This window comes from Podarcis pityusensis (genome assembly GCF_964106645.2).
Source record: "Podarcis pityusensis genome assembly, chromosome: 2".
NCBI lineage: Eukaryota > Metazoa > Chordata > Lepidosauria > Squamata > Lacertidae > Podarcis > Podarcis pityusensis.
The window spans coordinates 49,846,691-49,872,675 of NC_138029.1; the positions used below are offsets into that span (position 1 = coordinate 49,846,691).

General features: G+C 42.6%; 1 protein-coding gene and 1 long non-coding RNA gene across 6 annotated transcripts in view; one reads left to right on the plus strand and one right to left on the minus strand.

Moving 5' to 3' along the window:
* Positions 1-25,604, minus strand: part of LOC308471357 — a 65,416-nt gene extending 39,812 nt beyond the window's left edge. For 4 of the 5 annotated variants that reach the window (XR_013982897.1, XR_013982898.1, XR_013982899.1 and 1 more), the window contains exons 1-3: positions 24,913-24,990; positions 4,629-4,687; positions 1,841-1,926 (exon numbers count right to left, since the gene is read on the minus strand). This is a non-coding gene — a long non-coding RNA (uncharacterized lncRNA). Of the gene's footprint in view, positions 1-1,840; positions 1,927-4,628; positions 4,688-24,912; positions 24,995-25,509 lie in introns of those variants that run through there. The other variant, XR_013982896.1, reaches the window with a different exon arrangement.
* On the plus strand, positions 7,697-11,326 carry FOXI1 (forkhead box I1). Its single transcript, XM_080996983.1, has 2 exons — positions 7,697-8,319; positions 9,369-11,326. The coding sequence occupies exons 1-2, from the start codon at positions 7,746-7,748 to the stop codon at positions 9,926-9,928; spliced, it is 1,134 nt and encodes a 377-aa protein (XP_080853109.1). The 5' UTR covers positions 7,697-7,745; the 3' UTR covers positions 9,929-11,326.
* Positions 25,605-25,985: the final 381 nt, after the last annotated feature.

Genomic DNA, 25,985 nt, shown 5'->3' on the forward strand with positions numbered 1-25,985 from the left:
TCAGTGCTGCAGGAAATTTCCAAAATAACAAACAGGTAATAGAAGCAACTCCAGAACACACCCTACTAAATATCTTCCAGGACAACAACACACACTACAAGGAATTCATAAGTCACTCACTCTCATGTGGCTAGAAATATCATAACTAGACACTGGAAGGACCTATCAGGAGTGAACATAGACCACTGGTACCAAAATGTATGGGAAACCGCAACACTAGAAAAGCTAACCAACAAACTCAAATTAGCATGGGGGAAAGCTGTGGAGGATGCCTTCACCCCAGTGTGGTTCCCCTTTATTACATAGTCAGCACAACAGGACAATGACTTATCCACCCCAACAGCATACAAGTCAATATGGCTAAGCTGACCCAACAACTTAGCCCGCTTCCCTCACACAAATAAGCCACACCACTATCAACTAAACACAACCAACCAAGCTTGGGAACCCCTAAACTCTCGCAATATCAATAAAAATAAATAAATACACAAAGGACATGCCCGTCTGATGCTGACACCCCCCACACATTAAGAATAGGCAATAGAATGAAAGAACAACATCCCCCTCTCCCCTTTCCCCCATTGCAAGGTGTCTATGACAAAAATGTCTCTCACCAAACATAATCGAACTGTGAAAAAGACTATGAATTGAAAGTGGGGACAATAGATGTACCGTTCCCTGTTTAGTTTTTTGCTTTGTAACACAAAAAACCCCCAATTTTTTTAAGGGAGGGAACTTTTGTGTTTCCAAATATTCTGAGAGATTAAAATTCACAAGCATTCCTCATATATGAAGCCCCAGTGAATGAGTTGCTACTGAATCACAGAATCATAGAACTTGTGGAGTTGGAAGGGCTCCCAAAGGTCATCTAAACCCCCTGCAATGAAGGAATCTCAAGAAGCAGTTTACCAACAAATTTGTTTGTTTGTTGTTTTGAAGTGGTCTTTGTTCCAAGGCAGTCTGAGTTACTAGGCTATTCCTTAGGGGTTGCCAAGGCCTATTTTATGAACTGTGAGCAGCCCATTTCCATCCAAGCTGGTTGTAATAAGAACCCTGTAACATGTCCACTTATTCCCCTTTCTCCTCCACGTCAGATTTTCCTTTCCTAAAGTTGTAAGCCTAAGGGCAGGGGCTGTTTTTAAAATACTGATTTATAAGCCACTCTGAGAGTTGTTCTGGCTAAAGAGCTCTGAAAAAAGAACAAATGAAATATAATAAAATAAATAAAATAATGAAAAATTAAAAAATTCCTTCCAGTAGTATCTTAGAGACCAACTAAGTTAGTTACTGGTATGAGCTTTCGTAGAGGATACTTTTCTGACATTATGTTTCCGTACAGCCTTAGACAGGGGTATGTATGTTCTTTTCTCCAAAATGTAATTTCAGGTTCAGCCTTAAAAGCTGTTACAATTTTCATACATTATGTAGCAACCTTACATATATTTCATTTTTTACTTGCAAAGGAATTGTCTGGATGAATAGTACATGTATCTACTTGCTAATGGACTCATCATCAACAGCAATGCTTTAGGAGCAATTCTGTAGACTTTTCACAAGTGATCCTGAAATTGCTTCTCACATTCCCCATATCTGTAATTTAAAAATAAAACCTGCATTGGCTGGAATGTACATAATGGCTTTTAACTCCATTTGCACTGAACGTTAGTACTGAGATGCGCTTTGTTTCAGCATCACTTAAGAAAGCGTTTGAAGTTGTACATAGTGCTGATTTAGAAACAGATATTGGTGTACTTGTGCAAATGTGTGGAAACATGGTGGGAGCCTTCCCACACTCTAAAACATATAATAGGAGAAGCAGCCGTTTGGCTTGTGTACTTACCTGCACAAGATTTTGCAGCTCTGAATAGACCGACCATATTTTTTCCAGTGTGCTTCTAACAGCTTTCACAAGAGGGAGCTATTCACCTACAGTAGTCAAAACACACTGAGTAAGTTGAATAAATAGTTGAAAACTATGGCAAAACATAAAACCAGTACCTTGTTTTTCACCTTTGTTTTAAATTATTTTATAACTTCATTAGAAGTAAATATTTGAGTAAAAGCAACAAAGAGCTTTATAGCACATTAAACACTAACAAATTTATTATAATAGAAAAATTCCTTCCTGTAGCACCTTAAAGACCAACTAAGTTAGTTCTTGGTATAAGCTTTCGTGTGCAAGCACACTTCTTCAGATACACTCTGATACAATTTATTATAGCTTAAGTTTTTTGTGGGCTACGGTCAACTTCATCAGATGCATAAAGTATCCTGAAATGCAGGAACATATATACGTTGCTGGTGTGTGGGTAAGCAGAAGGAAAAACAATGTAGAAAAGCATTGGTGGTGATCATTATTATCAGTCATGCTTCAGCTGCAATCTTAACCATGTTTACTCAGAAGTAGAACTCTCTCTCTCTGAATGCTCTCAGGTAAGTTGGGCTAGGATTGCAGCCTATGTGTGTTAATTGGTTATCAATGCTAGGATGTCTGTGTTATCAACATTATTTTGTTTTTGTCGGTTGGCGCTGTGGTCTAAACCACCGAGCCTCTTGGGCTTGCCAATCATAAGGTCGGTAATTTGAATCCGTGCAGCGGAGTGAGCTCCCGTTTTTTGTTCCAGCTCCTGCCAACCTTGCAGTTCAACAAAAGCATACCAGCACAAGAAGATAGGCATTGCTGCAGCAGGAAGGTAAATGGTGTTTCCATGCGCTCTGGCACTCATCATGATGTTCCGTGCACCAGAAGCAGAGATGAGCACATCATCCCATAGTTGAATTTGACTGGACTTAACCGTCCAGGGGTCCTTTACCTTTTACCTTTGTGAATTACCAGTTACCTACATAATTGTCACTTTCTCTGTACTTGCTGCATTTTATTTCCCTCTCATTTCTGTTTACAGTCCCTCTACTGACCATATACCTGCAACAAAGGTTGTATTGTATGAATCTGACTAAGTAGTCCACAAAAGCTTATGGCACAATAAATTTGTGAAGTGTTCAACATGTCAAAATACACTTTCTTGCAAGACAATTTAAGATGGGTTACTTCTCTGGAAAATATTTTAGTGTTTCTTAAATGCAAACACTAAAGATTTAATTAAATGTCAAGCTGCAAAAGAGATGAGGGCTGCTATCCTGCACCCACTTACCTATGTGTAAGCCCAACTGAACTCAGAGGGACCTAATTCTGAATAGGCAGTTAAAGCCTTATGCTGTAGGAGAGCTTAGCAAATTTGACTTGGGTGTAATATTTCTACACAGCTCTTAAGAAGCAGGAAAGTTGAAGCATAGGGCATCCTGTATATTTATTCAGAAGAAGGTCCCACTGAATCAGGAGTTGGAAGGGGCCCAGCTGTCTGCACAACTCAAAAGTTCAATGGGGATTCCTTCCAGGCGCAGAAGGGCTGTGAGGAGCCTCCACACTGAGGGGGCAAATGCAGCCTCTCTATTCAGCCCTTAGGACTCTTCCCCAGCTGACACTCTTTCTCCTCAGGGCACGCCCTTCACTGGCTCTGCTCTGCAACCACCTCAGGTGCTTTTGCCTGGCTGGAATGTGTCTTTGAACTGTGATAAAGCCTCTTGCTTGCTTCAATGGAGGGTATGTCTGTGTGTAGAAATCTTTACATTGCTGGAATGCAGCCTGCTGTACAAAGGAAAGAATCACACCTGTTGCTCTACCCACTTTTCGCCTCTGGCTTTGCCCACTTTTAGCATGTGGCCCCGCAAAGCTTGCTTGTGACTGAATGTGGCCCTCAGGCTGAAAAGGGTTCCCCACCCCTGGAGTATAGGGTTGCAGCCTTGGATATGTCCAGAGACCGCATTTGGCCTAGAACTACGCCTACAATTGCCAACATGCAATCAGACAAATAAATGGATTGCTATTACTGGTGACTGAAAATGTTAAACCAGGAAAAAGAGAAAGAGAGAGAGAGAATTAAAGTGATAGCAAAATTAACTGATGGTATTTGTTGTTGCTGCTGCTGCTGCTGCTGCTGCTGCTGCTGCTGCTGCTGAGTTTAAGGTACTGTCTATGGAAGGAAGGCAGTGATTTGCATCCAGGCATTCCATTCATTTGTCAAAGCAAAGCAAAGGCTTTGTAAATAAATGGTATTCTATCAAGATGCATTATCAATGTGCTGAAGCCAAACTGATACATCCAATTCTCATAAAGTCCAATGAAATTTGCAAGTTACAACACACAATGAAATGCTTGTGTAGGCAGGCTTCTGCTTGCTCTGCAAGGCTTTCTTTTCTCCTTGTCTGGCTGAAACAGCATGAGCAGCTCACATACTGAGCTGCACATGATGAGCTCAACTTCTTTACTACTTGCTTAATACAAATCTGCTATGCAGACTTCCAATTTTGGGGAGTAGAGGAGGCCTAGCATCTTTCTGCAACATCACAATCCTATATACGTCTCCTTGAATGTAAGCCCCATTAACTTCAATGGGACTTGCTCCCAGATAAATGCATCTAGGATTGCTACCCAAGTTCTCCTTGGTGCAGCGCACGTCGCTTGCCTTTGTACATTGTAGCCTTAAATTATTGAACAAATTGCCAACAGCACAAACCACTTGGACTCTGCTTTGATATCTAAAACTTTAGAATAGTATGTCTAATAACACCTTGGAGGTGGGTTCAATTCTTTTCTTCCTTTGCCCCAGCTGTGGATTCTTTACAAAGCCTGCATATGGAAAACACCCATGTCAGTATATTTTAGGTATAAATAAGGACACGCTGCCACAGGGAGCAACCCATTTAGAAGCTAATCATCAAAGCCTACTTGTGGCTGAACTTTCACTTACATGAAAAAGAGCCTTTAAAAGGCTTTCACCTGTCTGCATTTCAATGAACTAGCAACCTTCTCCGGGTATTTTCTAGCTGCGTTTTCAAATCAGCAAAGTCCCTTCCTTCCAACCATAGTGGCTTCTCTTGTTATAGACAGAAAAGATTAGTAACTTGTGAATCTGATTCTCCTGAACAGTTTTTATGCAAACACTGAGCCCAGAAAGGATTGCATTCATATTATTCCGAATGGTAAATGCAAATAAAGCAAATGGCCAGATTAACTGGAGGTTTGCTTAGTACCTTTTGAAAGGTGCTAGAATCCTCAGCAACTAGCTGATCTGCCTAATCAGAAGATTCACACAATACTGGACCGGACCACTTTTGAACAGAGGAGAGGAGCTGCATGGCTGAATGTTCCGCCTGTATCAATATGTACATGAAGAAATAGCTCTTCCTTTTCGTGCAGCCTTCTCCCTCATGCTGGCTTTGACCATGGGGAAGATTTCAATCATGCACTCGCCACATGCATTCCAAACATATGCAGTGCCAAGAGACCTGTGCTAAGTGATTCCTCGGGATCTGTATATTGCTCTGGAAGAAAGTTGCAGAACAAGGACTTTTCAGGATGATAGCTGGGAAGAGCATCGTTCATATTTATGTGGCATTTCCAAAATGACTATTAGAAAAATACCCACTGGCCAGTTTATTAATATCTGCACTCAAGGTTGCCACCTCCCTTCCTAACAGATTCCTGCACCTTCAACAGCTGAACAGCATTGAGAAGCTCAGCAGGTATAGCCACACACATAATCAGGAAGCACCTACTGAATTCAGAATAATGTTCATTGGTACAAACTATGTTTTCCAGTCCAGCAGGTATGCTTTTCTGTGAAACGACTGTTTTCTTTGTGGGGGACCCTGTGCTGTTTAGTGCTCTGATATGGCATGTAACATTTAAGATACTTGAATTATTTCCTGGATTAAATTATGAGATGGCTTTAAAATATGTGTATGGGTAATGAAAGAATTAAGTCTAGCTGGAAAGAGTTTTGTTCTTATCTGGTTCCTTCTATCATGGGCATTTCACACCTCTGGTTTGTCTTGTATTGTTGCATTTCTAGGACAATTTATATATTTTCTGCATTGGGATGGAAAGTTTGCCCACCTTCTCAAAGATTGGCAACCCTCAAGTGGGAAGGAACTGCATCATAGCCCCACCCATGTAGTTCCTGCATACAAACTTTTCTAGAGAAACATGGAAGAAACTGCAGGTGACCTTTGGCGTTGCTGATGACTTGGCAATTTGTTTTAAAAAATCAAGGTTTATTGAAGTATTTTAAACCAATGTTCCAATGACTATAAATTCCCCAGGATTCAGGAAAGAAGAGACTTGGTTATACTAAATAAATGATTTGCATTGTGGTAAATTATTTGCAATATAATGATGCAGTTTTAACATTGAGGCAACAATTTCTACTAAATCACAAAAAAGAGGCATGAAATTTTACAGGCAGAAATAAGTATGTGTGTGTGGTGTGTTCACACACACACACAGCAATGTTCTGGTTGGTTTTTAATATAACAAAGAACAATGTACAATTTCTGTCCATAATTAGTCAAGTTACACTCCAAACTCCCTGCTACCCCATTTGTTTACCTCTAGCTTCTATAATTCCTTACAAACATATTTTAATTTTAAAGTGAAAGGGTTGTTACTTCTGTTTGGGAGAGAGGTAGTTCTTGTATGTCAAGCAGAAATTCAACTGGTAGTGCTTTCCCCAGCATGTAAAGAACAGGGGATAGGCAGACTTCAGGCTTTCAGAGTCCACTTTGTTTTCTACTATAACCTTCAGATCTGCCAGGAGTGAGGTACAAAAGACACATTCTTAGGAGTCAAGAATTCCAAGCCCAATAGTTTCTCTTGAACAGAGTCCACAGTCCTTCAACACACAAAATCCAGTACTGATCTATTCATTAAAGTAGTGTGATACACAGCTTATGTACTGTAAATTACCCAGAAATCTATCCTCAAATCCCTTATGCCTAACCCAGGAGTAGACAAAATAAAGGAGAAAACTTCACCCCTTGAATTTCTGTTTAACAGAGTTTTTAAAGGTACAAGAATCCTGTCTGAGAGATAAAACTGCAGCAAGCCTATTCTTAGGTTCCCAAGATATTTAGCAATGGATTTTTTAAAATCCTTTATTTCCTTCTGCCTAAAGACAGCTCATTAGCAGCACGGTGGTAAAATATTTTCTGTCTCTAACCTCTGGCTTACCTTGGAGTAAACCCACTGAAGCCAGTGGGAATCACTTCTGAGTTGACCAACACAGGATTGTGCTGTTAGCAAGATACATTTTCCTTACCAAATACACTGTTTCCATAAGAAATGTGAAAGGTGTGATTCTAAGAGCATTTGCTTACGTAGTCCATAGTGTGTGTGCAGGACAGAAGCTCTCATAATTTAAAATATGGATATTCCTAAACAGGGAAATCATAAATATTCCTAAACTGCAGATCTCTTTGGTAGTATAAGAGTATTAACAACAGAATATACACATTTGCTTGTCTCTGCATTCACTATTGTGTTCTACTTGCATTTGAGGAAGACTATCTCTCTCATTGCATCAACTTACGTGCAAGTGATTTTCAGGTTTCTTCATGTCAATCATACTAGTGGAAAATTCCTGCATTCATTTAAAAAGATAAACAGTTGTAACTTTCAAATTTGGTTAATGCGACATCTATTACTGGCTTGGGCTGTCAGCATTCCAAAAAAGGGATATCACCCTGATCTCCAGCCTATCAGGATGCACTAGGCTGAGCCTTGGAAGGGAAACCTAAACATTACAGGTGTATAAGTACCAGAGCTAGCCAGCACAGATGATGCACCTGTCTCAGGGAAAGGAGTAACACAGGTGTGTTGAAACTTGGTCAACTGCCAGAGCTAGATTATGAGCTCATTTGATCCACAGATACACTCACCACACCGCTGCAGCCCGCAATTTCCTAACATTGGGCAGGAACCTCCTGAAATGAACATCTACTATGAAAATTTCTTTCATCCACAGAATATTCCTAGTCCACAGAGGCCTACAAACTTTGAAACAGGGGACTACAATGCTACACCCAACCCTTACTTGTGGTTAAATGGACCTTCCATTAACAGTCCACCTTACCTACCGGGAACCAATGGCAGCCCATACATCCCACCAGCCTATGGGATGCAAAGGCAGCTCTTGCCTAACATGCACGGCTTGGCAGGGAATGAAATGGGCTGGCTCCCAATGCCTTCTCAAGAAGAGCTGATGAAGCTGGTCAGACCACCTTATTCCTATTCTGCGCTCATTGCCATGGCCATCCACGGAGCCCCGGACAAGAGACTGACCCTCAGTCAAATCTACCAGTATGTCGCTGACAACTTCCCATTCTACAACAAAAGCAAAGCTGGTTGGCAGAATTCCATACGGCACAACTTGTCTCTCAATGACTGCTTCAAGAAGGTGCCCCGGGATGAAGATGACCCAGGTAAGAAGACTTTTTAATAATAATTTCACCCCTCAGGCTCCCTGAAGAGGACAATCGCCCATTAGTTCCCCAAGGTATTTAGTAGGCTAAATGTGATTCTGATCCAGTTTCCAGCAAAGCAAAGGCAGAGTCCTATGAAACCTTGAATGGTAGCTTTGCTATTTGTCCTCTCCTTCACCAGACTTGATAATCCTAAATTACTCCCTAATACCTGATTGTTTGGTTACCACCAGGGAAATAAAGTTATTGGGGTGCCAGGGTGTGGGAGAAAAATTGTTTTACTTTTTGAATCTGGTGATGTGTCTAAAATAATTTTTTGCAAGGTTCTACAATCCCTATTTTCTATAGGCTCCCTCCCTTCCAAATTGCCATTCATAGCAGCAATTGAATACCCTTAGTAAGTTTGTCAACTTCTTCATTAACCCTTGATCCTATGACTTTAATAGTAGGTTGATTCAAAGACATTGGCAAGTGATAATCTTTTCCATGCTGTGAAATTCTTTCCTTGTTGATTAAAGATCACACAAGCAACCAGGGGTGTTTTTTGGGGTGGGGGTGTCTGGTCCATAGGTGGTCTAGAATTCATTAGTTCCTTTGTCTCGATCATAAAAACACTTGAGCTGTTTTTTTAAGGAACTCACTTTCAGGGCTGATTTCTTGTTGGGTGTTACTGGGGGACACAATCACTCTGCCTGCTTGCTGTCTTGCCTGAGGGCAAATAGTGCCTTGTCTCAGTAAAATCTGCTGATGTTAATGAAGGGTTTGTAAAGTGTTTTTTGGCGGTGGGGGTGGGGAGTGGAGTGGGCTATTAGGACTGAAATACCAAGTTGCATTGAAGTAAAAGTTCAGCTTCAGTTTACCTAAAGCCTGGACAGGGGCTGGCTATAAGGATCTGGACAGATTTGAATACAAGGAGAGAGTCTCTGTCTTTCTTAAAGGGTGTTTCCCAATGTGTTGCTTTTTCTGAATCCAAGCCAGAATAAGCCCTGAGAACCATCTCTTTGTTGGCTGTGATTTATATTTACATTCTGCTGCTCTTGTTCTAACAGGGAAGGGCAATTACTGGACTCTGGATCCAAACTGTGAGAAGATGTTTGACAATGGAAACTTTCGGCGGAAGAGGAAGAAGAAGTCTGACTGCAGCGCCAGCACAGCGTCTCTTGCTTCTGACAAATCGGAGGACAGTGCCTTAACTGGCAGCCCCAAGGCGGCAGCAGAGCACCAAGACCTGCTGGAGAACTCATCTTCTGGAGCAGAGAGCTCTCCTGAAAAGAGATCTCCACCACCATCTTCCACCACTCCCTGCCTCAACAACTTCCTGTCCAGCATGACAGCTTATGTGAATGGGTCCAATTCAGTCAGCCGCTCAGTGGCCCTAGGACTTGGCACCGATGCTGGTGACAAAATGGGACAGAACGTGGTAGGCTTCAACTCATACACCCCTCTTGCCAACATCTCCAGCCATGGCAGTGGAGAGCCATGGTCCAATTCCATGTCCTCTGGTCATCTTGGCTATGGCAGCTCAGTTCTCAACCAGTTCAACAGCAGCTTTTACAACAGCCTTGCTGCAAATAATACTCTATATTCCAGAGAGGGAACTGAGGTGTAAACAGAGGGAGGTCTTGTGAAAAGAGGGGTAAGTGTAAGGATACAGGGAGAGAAAATATTGTCGGGAAAGGTGCTTCACGTTAGCCCCCTCACTTCTTTCAATTTATGTTAAGATACACCAGAAAGGCATCTCTGTCATGGCCAATGTTTTCAGGTAGTGGTATTCATAGGCCACAGAGGCTTCAAGCTGCACTGTACAGCCATGACTAACAGCAGACTTCCGCTTGTCTTAGGATCTGTACAGGACAACATATCATTTTTAACTCCATAGTAATCACTGCTTCAATATTTTCTGCCATTAAAACAGAATGGAATCATCACTTTACACCTAAGACTGCCTTGGAAAAGCGACTCTTCTATTGCTTGCTCACCATACAAAGGGGGGCGGGAATGACTAAAGCTTCATGAAATGGTCTTGATTCTGCTTTCTTGCTTAACTGAAAACAATGCATGATTTGGTCATTGGCAAGTACTTTTAAATCTCATTGATTTTCAAATGGAGAGTTGATGCTTCTCCTCAGCTGAAACCAATGGGATTTAAAAGAACTTAACATTGACCGGATCATGTCCATGAGATCTGCTACTTTCTTCAGAATATGCACGTGCATTCTGATGGTTCTGTGAAACATGATATAACAACACTTAACGGGGGAAAGTGTAACAAAGGGTAGGAAGTACTAGAAACTTCTGTTCCTTCTTAATAAAATCCATATTTAAAAGCCTGGCCTTTAATCTTTTATGTTTACAGATGTGAGGGTAAAACGATTTCGGAACAGGAATTGATAGTTTGGGTCTGTTTCAAAACCCATTACTACTACTGGTATTTAAAAATAAATAAATCTAAAACTCAGTTTGCAGTCATGCTAGTCCAGGTAGCCAACCTGACATAGAAGTTGTCACTGATAATTTTGTTAGCATGGTTTTTGGGTGGAAAGGTAAAATTTCTATGTACTCGCCAAGTTTCAACACTGCTATTTTATGAGAACCTAAGAATCTTTCATGTTGGTTGCTAGTGCATTTTCCAAGGGGGGAAAAGAAGCCTTTTTATTTTACAGTTTTTAAACAATCTCTGTCCACGGTATTAACACAAATGGGGCATTCTTTTATTTCTTTTTTTTTAACCTGAAGGTTAATTTATGTACACCTTTCTTATATAATACTGTAAAGCATAAACTTGGGGCAGTTTTGCAGTGCAATCCTATACATGTCTACTCAGACGTAAGTCACATTAAGTTCAATGGGCTTTACTCCGAGATAAGTGGGTAAAGGATTGCAGCCCTAACAAATGCTCTCTGGCAAGGTTGCCAAGGGGACCTTTATGTATTATGACGACAAAGAAAACACTGTCGCTTGATATTTTTATTCTGCATATTTTGGTTACATTTTCATTAAGGGCACATGCAGGGAAGTATTTTTTAATAAAATATTTGTTTGTAAAAACTGTGTGCGTATTGTACTTGAAGTTGACAGTAAATGCCAAAACAAATAAGATGAAAATGGATTATTGTGATGTTCTTCTGACAACAGCTCAAGATCTGGAGATTTAACTTGTACTTAACTTGCAGGCTGGTGGGGAACTAGCACAACAAATTCTCATTCAAAGGGGCAAACAGGGCAACATTTGCTTGCCGGCTCTTTAATATCAGTGAGCTACATGTCCTGATCACAAAATAGCACCTACAAAGCAGGACACAAATGTCAAATGGGTCAGCTATAGTTATCGCATACCACTTCCCAAACTTAAAGGCCAGTATTAAGTTGCATACAAAAGAGTGACACAAATTGCCTAACTAGTAAAAGAGGGAAATACGTAATAATGATCCAGCTAAATTAAATTAGTCCCAATTACAATGGAACAGAGCCAACCAAATGGCCTTCCACTGGAGTAAGATTTGGCTGCACCATGCTCAAAATCTGTCTCTGGGCGAAGGATGTTGTCATGTCTGTTTATGAGTAAATATGTGTTTTATGCAATATAGTAGTAGTAGCAGTAGTAACAATAATAATTTATTATTTATACCCCGCCCATCTGGCTGGGTTTCCTCAGCCACTCTGGGCGGCTTCCAACAAAATATTAAAATACAGTAGTCCATCAAACATTAAAAGCTTCCCTAAACAGGGCTGCCTTCAGATGTCTTCTCCCAGACATCTGGGAGCATTTTGCACAAGCGGAACTTCCACTTTGTGCACAAGGAGAAGCCATTCTGCTTGCTGACTTATTTAGCTGATTACTGCCTGTCTGGTGGAATACTGACTTAACTTGCTGCAGATATAAAGACTCCCTCCCAGCCACAGAAAGCTTTTTGATCCAGCAGAGGGATCCCACTGGAGGAGAAAGGAGAGGCTGACAAGACTGTTGGCAATCTCCTCCCCCCTGCAGCCCCCAGCACAAGCTCCCACCCCTGGTCCAGAAGGTTCCCCAACCCTCTGGAACCATGGCAGAGTGTTGCTTGAGGCTACAGAGGGAAGGGGAATCATCAAAAGACAGCCTCCACTCCCTCAGCCACTGGGAGCAAAGTCTGAATCCCGTCCATTATGTAAATGAGTTGGTCTACTGTAAGTTGCCTTGAACACTGTGAGAAGCTGGGGGTTTATTACAGTCCAGCCTGAGAGTGCTTGGGTGGGTGGGGAACAATAACTTTAGTCAACTATTTACATAAAGCATAAAGTGTGAACGTGCATTAATCCACATGTCTGAAAAATGAAAGCATGCAGAAAGGAAACGTGAATGTTTTATGCAACAGAAGCAGTAAAAAAAATCCCTGCTGTACTGCTTAAGACTAAATGCTTTTCCCACTTGAAATCTCCTCCTAAGATTTTCCATCTGTCAAAGCAAAGCACTTATGTGACACCTGTGTTTGGGTATGGAGTGATCTGGGGACAGAATGGCTATCCTGCGTCACTTTACCCCCATGTCCCTGGTACACTGATAACCTGCTGAGTGTTAGCTCCAATGGTCCCTTTTAAGGCTGCATATGCAACCTACATTTAAAGCACATTCTCCCCCCTCAAAGAATCCTGGGAACTGCAATTTGTTAAGGAGGCTGGCAATTGTAGCTCTGGGGAGGCAGGGGGATATGCTTTTAATGTAGGGTGTGTACAGGAAATGGTAGCTGAGAACTCTCTCATGTTGCCTCAGATTTTCCTGCATGCTTTGTGGAAATTAAGATTGGCAGCAAGCCTTTGCTGGTCTGGGAGGGTCTGGTGGATGACTGATCCAGCCATGTGCTAGAGCTGGCCTTGATCATGGTCATGCACATGCTCAGCTCAGAGCCTAGTGGGAAAGCCACCAGGGGTTCAGGCCCACCAAAGCCAGGGCAGGGAGCGGTGAAATGGGCCTGCATGGAGTTCCATGGTCTTCTGCAGTAGTTTGCTTTCTCTGCCAATCTGCTTGTGCAAGGATGTGAATAGTGGGGTGGAGCATAAAAAACAGAACAACCTAGAAGATGAACAAGTGCTCTGGAGAGCTCACCAACCAGCAGTGCCCTTTTCCTGCTGCCCTTGTAGGCAATATGAAAAGTATTGCCATGCATCCTACCATGAGGGGCACGGTAAATAATGTGTGCCTGAATGGTCCATGAAATCAACCATCACTACTGCTCTAAATAACAGGAAAAACTTTCTGACAGAAAGAGCTGTTCGGTAGTGGAATGGTCTGAGGAGATTTCACCCCTCCCATACACAAGAATCTCCTGATCATCTCCTGATGGTCTCTGCTGACTCTCCAGAGAGAAGGAGGCGTGTCCTGCCTATCTACTTATTCTGCCCAGCAACATATCAGTGTGTGTGACAGAGAGTCAGTCAGTCAGTGTATCGGAGAGAGTGAGAGTGTTAGAGATCCTAGAGATAAGATTGCTGCTAAGAGCAGCTGCAGACTCTCAGTGTAGCATTGATTTATGCTTAGAATATTCAGCTCTGTATATAGCTTTGTATCATAGTTGTAGTTATAGAATAAAAGGAAGATATTTTACAGAGCTGCTCTCCGAGTGGTTTATACTCTGCAAGACTCTGCAAAACTCTGCTGCGCAACGACTGTATTATTGAGACAGTGAATCCGGTGCTCTCAGCTCTGAGCTGTGAGTCCACAGCACTGTGACCGTTTCCTGTGAGAAGGAGGTCTCTGGCGGTGCTACCCAGCTCGCCTAGCCCAGTCGGGGTTGAGGTGCAAGAGTCCAGTTGGTGCACTGGCTCTAGGGCGATGCTGACATCGGTTATGGGCCCAGTCGTTGTTCCAGTCGTCTGACCTGGCGTTGTTCCAGTCATCCCAGGCGTCCCAGGCGTCCCAGTCGCCAGAGGTTTCTGTTGCTGGTTGCCGGACGGTGGAACGGATGCTGCATGCTGGACTGATTTGCGGTGCCCAGAAGCAGAGCTGTTTTGGAGCAGAGTGTTCAAGCTGCCGCTGTTGCTCTTGCTGCTGCTTGATTTATGGAGGTATGTTGCTGACTGCCAAAGAAAGAAGATAGCATCCCTGTTTGCCTGTTAATTGCGCTCTGAGTGGGAGAGAGAGTGGCTGAAGGAGTCAAGGCTTTATCTGTGTTGCACGAGGGAAGTGTCTTGCTCTAAGTAATAGCAGACATGGCCTGTGCACATTCTGGCCAGATGGCTCTGTCCTTTCCTCTCCTCACGCCTGAAACCTATGCAGTTTGGCAAGTAAAGATGAAAGCGCTTTTACAGAGGGAGAAGCTATTTCACACGATAGAAGATGACCCTCCAGATAAGGATGATGATGATTGGGCTGAGTGGCATGCTGCAGACATGAAAGCCCGAGGGACAATTGTTTTGAGTGTTTCAGACCACTTGCTGGTGAACTTAGAGGGTCAAGAGACTGCACAAGCTGTTTGGCATAAGTTGAGAGATATGCATCTGAGGCAGAATGCTGGTTCCAGTGTGATTTTCTTTAAGAAGCTGTGCAGGCTGCAGTTGGAGAAAGGTGGTGATTTGCCTAGCCATCTATCTCAATTAAAGCGTCTCAGACAGGACCTTGTTCAGCGAGACCTGGCTATTTCAGAGGCTGTGTTTGCAATGCTGATGATCAATAGCCTAGATGAGTCTTATGATGGAGTGGCTGCCCAGATTTCCACAATGCCTTCTGACCGGCTAACAGAAGATTATGTGTCTAGCGTGCTCTTGAATGAGTGGGATCGCAGACAGGCTGTTAAAGAAAGCCGGGACTGTGCTGTTAAAAATATGCTTGAAAATGTGCCTGAGTCTTCAGCAGGGGAAAGTGAAAGTGAAACTGCTGCTGTTAAAGCTTTGAAACTGAAGCGGTGCTTTTCGTGTGGAGCACAAGGCCATTTGAGTTTCCAGTGTAAGAAGTCTTCAAAGAAGAAGGGAAACTTCAGAGGCAGAGGGGGAGGAGGACGAAATCCCCATGCACCTGCTACTTCAAAGGCCTTGATCTCTCGCTGTTCCAGTCAACGTGGGCGGAGTTTCTTCGTGGTCGACTCTGGCTGTTCAAACCACATGGCCAAAGATAAGAATCTCTTTGTTCAGCTTGAGAAGCAAGAGAAAGAAATTCATCAAGCAGATGGGACAGTTCTCACAAGTGTGGCTCAGGGAACTGTGTTCTTAAAGAGCCTGAATGCAACTATTAAGAATGTCCTGTATGCGCCTGATATTCAGGACAATTTGTTGAGTGTTTCCCAGCTTGATCGTCAAGGGTTTAAGGTGGTGTTTGCTAAATCTCGCTGTGAAATTCTTAGAGATGGCAAGCTCATTCTGTATGCAAAATGTGTAAATGGATTGTACCAATTGCCTTTTGTTTCAGGTACAGGCACTGCAGAAGCTACTGAGAAAAAGTGTTGCAATTTAACTGTAGATAAGAATGAGAAGTTGCATGACCAATGTATTCATTATTACCATCGCGTTTATGGTCATTTGAATTTCCAGGCTGTGGCAAAAATGCCTGATATGGTTCAGGGTATGAAGTTGAAAGAATGTCCCTACCACATGAAATGTGTTTCTTGTGCAGAGAGTAAGGCAAGGCAAGCTCCCAAAGGTACAGAGTCAGGGAGAGAGGCCAAGAAACCATATGAAGTCATTCATGCAGACTTAGTGGGGCCCCTAGCGCTCTCTAGAGGCAATTCAAGGTTTTTCATGGTTCTGATAGACTCCTATTCGAAATATGTTTGGGTCTATATGCTGCAGAAAAAGTCTGAAGCCTTTACCAAGTTTCGCCAGTTTTGTAAATGGCTCAGAAATGTACATAATGAGAATGTACGTTGTCTTTTCACAGACAAGGGTGGAGAGTTTTGTTCAGAAGAGTTTGAGAGTTTTCTTTCTGAACAGGGCATTGAGCATAGGACCGCCACGCCCAGATCACCCTGGCAGAATGGTTTATGTGAGAGAGTAAACCAAACTCTGCAGCAAGGAATCAGAACGCTGTTACATGATTCAGGGCTGCACAATCCTTTTTGGGCTGAAGCTCTTTCGTTTTTCTGTCATGTGTATAACAGGAGATACCAGTCTAGTGTAAATTGCACCCCATATGAGATGCTTCACGGAAGAAAGCCATGTGTAAAGCATTTTAAAATTTTTGGTTCGGAGGTTTGGGTGCACACCTCGCAGGGTGACAAACTGAGCAAGCGTGGAGAACATGGTGTTTTCCTAGGATATGAGAAAGGGTCTTATCGTGTTCTGATCACAGACACGAAAACCATAAGGCTCACCAGGAGTATTGATGACAATCCACAATGGGACAGAGTTGGCGTTTTTCAGTGCCATCCCATTTGTGATGATGGTGCAAAAGGGGCAAAGAAAGTTAAGAGGGAGGCAAGTGTTGTTGGTGATGATAATCCTGATGCCAATGTAGTTCCAGATGATGGCACAGATTATCAGAGCCCAAAAGCCTCAGGTGAGTCTGACGCTGACTCAGACTTAGCAGCTTCATATACTTTAGCTCCCCATTCTCCCAAAGAGGAGGAAGCACCAGAACAAGAGGATCAAAGAGTTCTGCGCAGGTCCGAGAGAACAACCAAGGGTGTACCACCGAAAAGGTTTTCTGAAGAGTTTGCAAAGACTGCGGTCACGAGCAACTCTGGTGGGGTTTTCAAACCTAGCATGAAGTGTGCTGAGAGTAGTAGCACAAAACGCTTTATTTATTTCCTTACCTGATATTTGAAGGAAAGCGTGTATTTGAGTTCTGAAAAATGGTTTGTTCAAATCTGCCTAATTAGAAATGTCAATTTGTATTTGAAAGGAAGAAATGTGTGTGAAGATTTTTCCAGAAGCTGCTTATTCTTTTGTATTGTCACAATGTGTAGTGTGTGTAAGTTGCAGTTATGTTAAAGATTCTTGAAATGGTTGGATGAAATGGGGGAGGATGAGGAGATTTCACCCCTCCCATACACAAGAATCTCCTGATCATCTCCTGATGGTCTCTGCTGACTCTCCAGAGAGAAGGAGGCGTGTCCTGCCTATCTACTTATTCTGCCCAGCAACATATCAGTGTGTGTGACAGAGAGTCAGTCAGTCAGTGTATCGGAGAGAGTGAGAGTGTTAGAGATCCTAGAGATAAGATTGCTGCTAAGAGCAGCTGCAGACTCTCAGTGTAGCATTGATTTATGCTTAGAATATTCAGCTCTGTATATAGCTTTGTATCATAGTTGTAGTTATAGAATAAAAGGAAGATATTTTACAGAGCTGCTCTCCGAGTGGTTTATACTCTGCAAGACTCTGCAAAACTCTGCTGCGCAACGACTGTATTATTGAGACAGTGAATCCGGTGCTCTCAGCTCTGAGCTGTGAGTCCACAGCACTGTGACCGTTTCCTGTGAGAAGGAGGTCTCTGGCAGTGCTACCCAGCTCGCCTAGCCCAGTCGGGGTTGAGGTGCAAGAGTCCAGTTGGTGCACTGGCTCTAGGGCGATGCTGACATGGTCTCCCTCAGGAGGCTGTGGGCTCCCCTTCACTGGAGGATTTTAAGCAGAGGTTGGATAGCCATCTGTCATGGGTGCTTTTGTTAAGATTCCTGCATTGCAGGGGGTTGGGCTAGATGACCCTCTGGGTCCCTTCCAACTCTACAATTCTATGATTCTGGAAAGGAAAGGAATATGGCGGCATCAGTTCTGCTGCCCTCAGGGGCAGCTTCTGGCAATGAATCACAGAAGCATCTCTGAGAAAGATGCTCTAGGTAATAGTTCATATTGCCTCAGTCAAGTATTCCTGAACATTTTTTTACATACCATCATAATAACATGCTCAAATTGTGCATGAGTGAGTTTTGATATATGTATTCACAGATGGTTAAAGGGTAACCCAATGTGGGTAGGGTGAAGGTGCATTGTAGCTAATGGAATAAGGTATAAATCTTTAGATTTACTTTCTAAATAGCACTTCTAATTTACATTTTTAAAACAGGTTCTGCTCAGCCTTAGAATTGTACAACTGGGAGGGATCCTGAGGGTCATCTAGTCCAACCCCCTGCAATGTAGGAATCCAGCCCACAGTCACCCTTAGGTGGGCTAAAACCACCAACCTTCTGGTTAATAGCCAGATGCACTAACTCATCAAGCCACCTTATGAACTAAGACACGGTTATTTCCACTCTACTCTCAGTGCTAACTTGTCAAAGCAGCTCTGGAACTTGAATTCATTTAAACGCAAATCCTACTTTTGATCTACTGGGAAACTTATCTCTTTTCCCAAGTCTAACAAGTTTTAGAAAGGCAAGCTCTTAGTCCAAAGGCTTCATAACAAACATGCCAGCCCTTCATGCAGTGCGGCCAAAGATTCAGGGTGCACTCTGACACAGGGAATATTGTGTTAGTTTCCCTGATTAGAATATTAGTGCTTCTCTCCTGTTTGATAATGTTTGTTTCCCACTGCAGTACCTGTGACATTATGGAACTGTGGCTATTTGATTGCTATACCAGCAAGCTGTGCTAAATTTCATTCACACCATTGGGTATGGTGTGATACAACAAATGTTGTTGGGTGATGCTGCTACTTCCCCACCCTTTCTGCACACGTGTGTTTCCTTCTGAAAGCAGTAGGAAAGAACTGTACATGGCCGCAAATTTTGTCATTTTACTGCCACAATTTTCTGGGTTAAGGGAATCGAATAACATGGAAGTGAGCCCTCAGAGAGAACTGGCTTTTATGTCATGTGAAGCCTGAAATATAATGCGGAAATTAACATTTAGGCAAACATCAGGGAAATGGAATAAACTGCTGTGTGAATGCAGCCTCAGGTAGTGCTTAGTCAACACATTCTTACTTAGAGGGTTATAAAGCATATGCAGAACTACTTCATTACTGACCAAAGACCAGCGCTAATCCCTAGTTTTTGTTTGACTTGTACGTCATGACCTTCCACCTTCAACTAATCCAACACACACAGGTGTTGGGTATTGGCAGGTGTTGAGCAGTCAAGGTCTATGTACCCTTTCACCTCTCTTTTTCAGTCTGAGGAGGAGGAAGTCTCTAAGCAAGTAGGAAAGATCACCAGGAAGCATTATGTCAAGGAAGGTTGTCAGGCGAAGAAATCTTTTCCACTTGAATCTGTGCACAAACTAATTGGCACACTATCCTCCTCCCTGCAAGAACCTGTCACGTCAAGCAAATGTACAGAAGGTACATGTTCAAATGAGCTCTCATGGAATATTCAGAACAAGTGATTTCCATGCCAACAGTTTAAGACTTGGACAGCTTTCATTTGGGTTTGGTGTATTGTTTTGAAATGCTCAGATTGATATACAACACCTGAAGACTTAAATCAGGGCTGTGGATCTCCCTGTTGGACTCTCAAGTCCCATCATCTCATTGGCCATGCTAGCTGCGGCTGATGGGAGCTGGAGTCCAGCAACAACTGGAGGGCCACAGGTTTCCCGTCCCAGATGTGTGCTTTTACAGCTCTGCCCTTCTTCGTAGCCTGCTAATATGCTTCTAAACAAATCTGGAACTTTTTCATTTTAAGCATAATTATTATGGCAAAGGCTGTATATTGCTATATTGTTCCAAAGGATTTACTAGAATACATGCTCATTTATCTGCTGAGAATATTGGAACCCGTAAGGGCTCCAGTGCTCTCTCCTGTTCACAGAGGCAAACATGAAACATTTAATAACCTTGATCTTGGTCTGGAAGCTGCAACTGGTGCAAGATGCTTGACTTCTCACTGGGGTAACTGTTTACCCAACTGTTTAAAGAATGGCACTGACTGCCTGTTAGCTCAAGGGGCTAGTTTTGGTATATAAAGGCCTATACAGCTTGGGACTAGGATACCCGAAATATCACCTCACCCCTTCTATTCCCAATCAAATCACTATGCTCTGTAGTTGAGGACCCCCTGCAGGTACCATCTTTTCAGGAGGTCCATTCCTCACAAACTATGGAACTCGCTGCTACAAGATGTGGTGATAAGCCATTTGCTTATATGGTCTGCAAGGGGATTAGACAAATACATGGAGGATAGATCTATCATTGGACATTAGGCATGGTGGCTAAATGGTTCAGATGCAGCAGGGCACTAAATTGCAGTTACTATAGTGAGAAGGCTAGTGCCCTTGGGCTCTCATTGCAGCCTTTCTTGAGGTACCTGGTTAGTTTCTGTGGGAAAACAGGATGCTGCCCTAGATGGACCTTTGGTCTGAACCAGCAGGGCTCTTCTTATGTACTTGCGGGACAAATATCCTTTGGAACTGCCTGTTTCTTAGTTTCAGTGGATAAATATTTCTGCTGTATTGATGCAGAAGCAGCAGCCCTATACTTAACAATGAATCCCAGACCCAATGGGAAGCAACACAGTGTCTGCCTGTTTCTCTTCAAAGCATTTGAGAGAGACTTCTCCCTAACAGAATGTCATGCATTGGGATAGTCACAAATAAGACAGCAATGGGATTAAGCCTCCTCCTGAGGTACTGCAGGGTAATTTGGATGCACAGTATCTTACATACCAGCAAGGGTGTTTGATGCCTTTCTTTGAACTTAAAACAGCTTATCATTTGCTGCCACATTCCAAGCTCTCAATATGCAAAATGCTATGCAAATTCAGGGCAAATTCACTCCATTTGCCTCTAACAGGAGGAAAGGGAACAAACACTGGCTTGTTTTCTATCTATGCTGTAAGGCTTATGGTAGGAATGTTAGGAATGTTAAAGGAGTACCACATGTTCTCCATCATGTTGCGGCCTGCTCAGTGTTGTGCTGCTCAAAAGTTGGCCAATTCCCTAGTTTTATCATGGACAAAGTTTGGTTGTTGCTGCATTTCCAAAGTGACTATCGTCTTTGTCAACGCTCATAGGAAAATCCTATAAATAGGGAATTGCTATGTCATACGATCTGATGTATAATTTCAACAGCATTTTGCATATTGGATGAAATGCAGCCTCACAGATTTCTGTACCATAGTTTCCACAAACCATAGAACAACACTTTTTCTCTGCTGAATTCTCCCTACTTAAACACCCATAAGCAATCAATTAGCTACTCAAAAGGCTCAGGGCTAGTTCACTGGGTAAACTGTCTCAGTTTCAGAACTAGGATCTGCTTCTTCACTGTGCAGTAGCAACCTTGCAAGCTCATTAGCACTTTTTTTGTGGATGCGAGAGGATTGTGTGTGTGGCTAGTGGTGATTGCTCTAATTAGATTATTATGTAGTCTTTTGCTGCCAAGAGTTTGTAACGAGCTTATTTAACTTTTTTTGATGCTTTATGTTTAACCTAGAATTGTTTATTATAGTATAATTATCTTGTACTGTGCTTTCCAGAAATACCACATGCATTAAGTAGGATGGGGTGGGGAGAGAACAGGAGAGGAGGCAGGAGAGAATAAGATTTGATTAAAATCCTGACAGAAGTCAAAGCTGGGAGATCCCTGTTCTCTGCCTTCCCATTCTCCTTAAGTAAGATAGATTGCATAACAGGCCTGTGCACGATCAGCTGTCATTGATAGGACTTCAGTAATATATTCTAATAAAATCCACCAGCCTGCAGTTTTTAAACCCACTTCAGACTAGGTCTAAAGCGGAGAATATCTATGTGTTTCTTTGCAGAATCTCCACAATTTACAGGGCCTCATTCTATCACAAACATCACCACAGTATTTGAGAGACAGGGTGGCGGGAGGCTTTAGCTCGATGCTATAGCTAGTGCTTTTAACACAAAGTTTCTTAGATTCAATCCCTGACATCTCCAGATAGGGCAGGGAGAGCCTCCTGTCTGAAATCCTCAACAGCTTCTCTCAGTCACGTTAGAAAAAGCTGAAGTAGATGGACCAGCAGCCTGATTCAGTATAAGGAAGCTTCCTATGTTCTTATTCACCATTAGGACTGTATACATGTTACTTAGGCATACAATGAATGTGCACAGAAGGGGAAATGGGATCATGCACTCCTGTCTGTAGCACCACTTTAGACATATACTTTGAACATGCAGACCTAAAGGGTGTGTAGTCCTTATGACTTTTACTTTTGAGAGTGGCATTTTTAAAAAATGGCAAAGCAGGATTACTTGGCATTGTCGTGACTAAGCTTATAAAAGTTTGGCTTCATAAAAGGTTATAAAAGATTTCCTTATATTATATTATATTTATAATATATCCTTTATATTATTAGATAGTATTAAATATGGATTCGGCATTTAAGCCACTTACAGTAGTTTGATACCATGTAAGTGTAGCATTTTGACAGTCTTTGCTGTGTGGAGAACGGGAGCGTCAATGAAATAAAGGGTCTTTTTTATTCAGGTTTGTTTGAGCAAGTTTATGAAAACCACTTTTTTGAAGGTCTGGTGTTATAAACCAGAGCACTCCATTTATGGAGAACTGGCATTATGAATGACATATTTGTATATTTGAGTTTCTCTATATTGAAAGGTCATATACACTGTAATTAAACTTTGTAAATATCTATGAAGCAAGAGAGCCATTTCTCAGATTTCCATTGGCAGAATGGCAGTCGTATTCTGTAATTCTGCCTCTTTCTTTCTTTCATTCATTCTTTTTAGAGGCTTGTGGAACTGTGAGAAGCTAATGAGGAAGAGCATGGAGTTGGAATGATCAAGGAGATGGGTAACCTGAATATGTTGTATCACAGGAATGAAGATGTTTTTCTCTGCTCTGTTTCAACTACTGGAACTGAACTTGACTAGTTGAAATATCAATGGTAAATGGGCTTGCCTCTCTTAAAACTACCTGCCACAACTGTAACCAATTTATTGTGAATTTACAGCCTGAAGTTATCATTACCATTCCTTAAAATGTCTTAGGAAAATGGTACAAATAGACTTTCTATGGATTGTGTTTCTGTAGAATTGTTATTTGCCCTTGCAGTGTATGTTGCCTTATCATTCCTTCCTTCATTAATCAATCTCATTTTTATACCACTCTTCTTTCAAGGTGCTTAGGAAGGTATACACAGTCCGCTCCCCCCATTTGTTCTCACAGCAACTCTCTCAAGAAGCTTAGGCTGAAAGCTTTATGAAAGCAAGCGAGCTTTATGCCTAAAAGGGGATTTGAACCTGGGTCCAAGTTCTACATTCTCACCACCACACCACAAACATTCATGTCATGCAATACTTCTTGCATACTGAAGAGCTTCCTTCCCACTTTTTTGCCTATCTTTGGGTATATATGTACAAACACTAACCCATGGTTTAGTGCTGCTTGCATGAACTTAAGCGAGCGAGCAAAGCTGTGGACCATGGATAGGCCCATCCGCCTTCTAAATCCAGCCCACGGACGGTCTGGGAATCAGCGTGTTTTTACATGAATAGAATGTATGCTTTTATTAAAAATGCATCTCTGGATTATTTGTGGGGCATAGGAATTCGTTCATTCCCCCCCCCAAAAAAAAATAGTCCGGCCCCCCACAAGGTCTGAGGGACAGTAGACTGGCCCCTTGCTGAAAAAGTTTGCTGACCCCTGCATGTGGACTCACTCTCTCCTTCTGCCACCCAGCAGGAAGAGGACTTTGTCAAAGATTAGCTTAACTTTCACAAATGCCAGCCTGTTGTTGGGACCAGACAATGAATCCTGGCTCATAAGAAGTTCTCATTAGTTAGTTTGACCTTTGAAACCTCCATAACAAGATGTGGGGATGACCACCAACTTAGATAAAGATAGACCTTTGGTCTGAACCAAGGGGACTCTCATATTCTTATGAGATGGTGAGGGAGAGCAGGGACATGACCCTTACCTCAGGCACACAGTGCTACACCAGAGCTTATTGTTATGTATGAACCATACCTTTGTATAGTGATGGTGTCTGATGGTATATAACCCATGAATTACAGTGCAGACTACCAAGAGGCAAGAGGGGAAAAATAGGCAGAATGCCTCAGTGACAGAACCCAGAGCTATACTCTGTTCTCCAGAGGGTGTGTGTTCAACCAACACATTGTCTGCAGACCTTCATGCTACCATATGCCAAGCGGCTAGAGTGGGTGACACCATTTTAAGCACCGAATAGTGACATGCATTTCAGATTACGGTAGGTCTGAATTGGGCTCTAGCTATCAGGTGAAACATGGTGTGCCGCTGTGCATGCAATACTTAGCCATAAAATTTACAGCCTTGTTATCTGTGAGCTAAACTGAAAACAAACACTCATACAGGTGGAGCGTGCCATCTGTTTACATATAAACAAGTGGCCTAATCCAGCCTTCAGGCAATTGCCATAAAGGGAAGAAGGGAGAAGCGGTTAGTTTTAGGAAGAAACCAGTCACCTCAGGCAAAGGTAATTTGTCCTGGCCATCTGCAGGTTCAGGAAGGCCTAGGCAGAACCGGCCAAGGTGCAGGATACTGAGGAGAATAAGGTGTTGCCTTGGCACAGACACATGGGTGGCTGAACAATGGAAGCAGAAAATATGAGCTTGCCTAAGCTGCAGGTTGAGCAGACCTTTGTGTTGTGGTAACATGGTGCTGAGTGAGTCACCACGTCTTGAGGTTGAAACTAGGAGAGTTAAATCCAGGTGTTTCCCTTGGATATATGGGATTGATTGCTCTCCATTTCAGAAGCACAGCCCTCTGTCCTTATGCTGCATCCTTACCTTTTAAGAGAAAAATGCAGTCCTTTTTCCAATCCAGGAAAAGACAGTGATCTTCTTCAGGGACCCAGGAAAATGCAGGGCACTGCAAAAGATGGTTTTATTACTGGGCTTGTATCCAAACCAAGGCCTACCACTACTTCTAGCTTTTGTGGGTCAAGAGTTTGGCTGAGAGAAGTTGAATCTTAAATAAAACCTGGGCTGGAACTGCTTCTTATTCAAGTGTACTAGAACTGCCAAGAAAACATGGCCTGGATTTCTAAACATGGGACAGACACAGACTCTCTCTCTCTCTCTCTCTCTCTCTCTCTCTCTCTCTCTCTCTCTTCTCTCTCTCTCTCTCTCTCTCTCTCTCTCACACACACACACACACACACACACCACAATGTGCTTTTTCAGATGCTCAAAGCTCCTGAAGTTCAAAGCACCAATATTGGTTCTTCATAAGTCTTAGCAGTATGTGACTAGGCAGACTTGGTTTTATATAATTAATAGACTGAAGGAAAGGGTGGTGACAATTTCTTTCAAATACTGTGGCGCTCAAACAAAACTAGTTTCGCATAATACACGCTTAATACCATACCATTAAAACTAAGTTACCTATATACCAATACCAAAGTGCAGGTTCTAGGCATCTGAGTCAGGAGAGGCAGTGCAAGACCTGGCCTGGTGCCTGAATACCATGGCGCACTGGATGAGGGTCGATAAGCTGAGCTTGAATCCAGCAAAGCAGGAGACCTTGTGGGTGGTTGTTTCCCATGTCCAAGAGGTGTTCAGTTGCATGTTCTGGATGGGGCTGCACTCCGAAAGTTTGCAGCTTCGGGATACTCCTTGAGCCATCTTTGTTACTTCAGGCCCAGGTAACAACTGTGACTTAGGAATGCCTTCAGTTTCAACTGGTATGCCAACTGTAGTGATTCCTGGATTCCTGGACCAGGATAGTTTGACCACAGCAGTCCATGAATTGGTAACCTCAAGACTTGATTCCTGTTGAAACATCCTGGAACTGGTTACTGGCAACATGTTACTATATGACTCAGTGCCAGCTTACCAAAAAGGCAGAGTAGGCACTGACC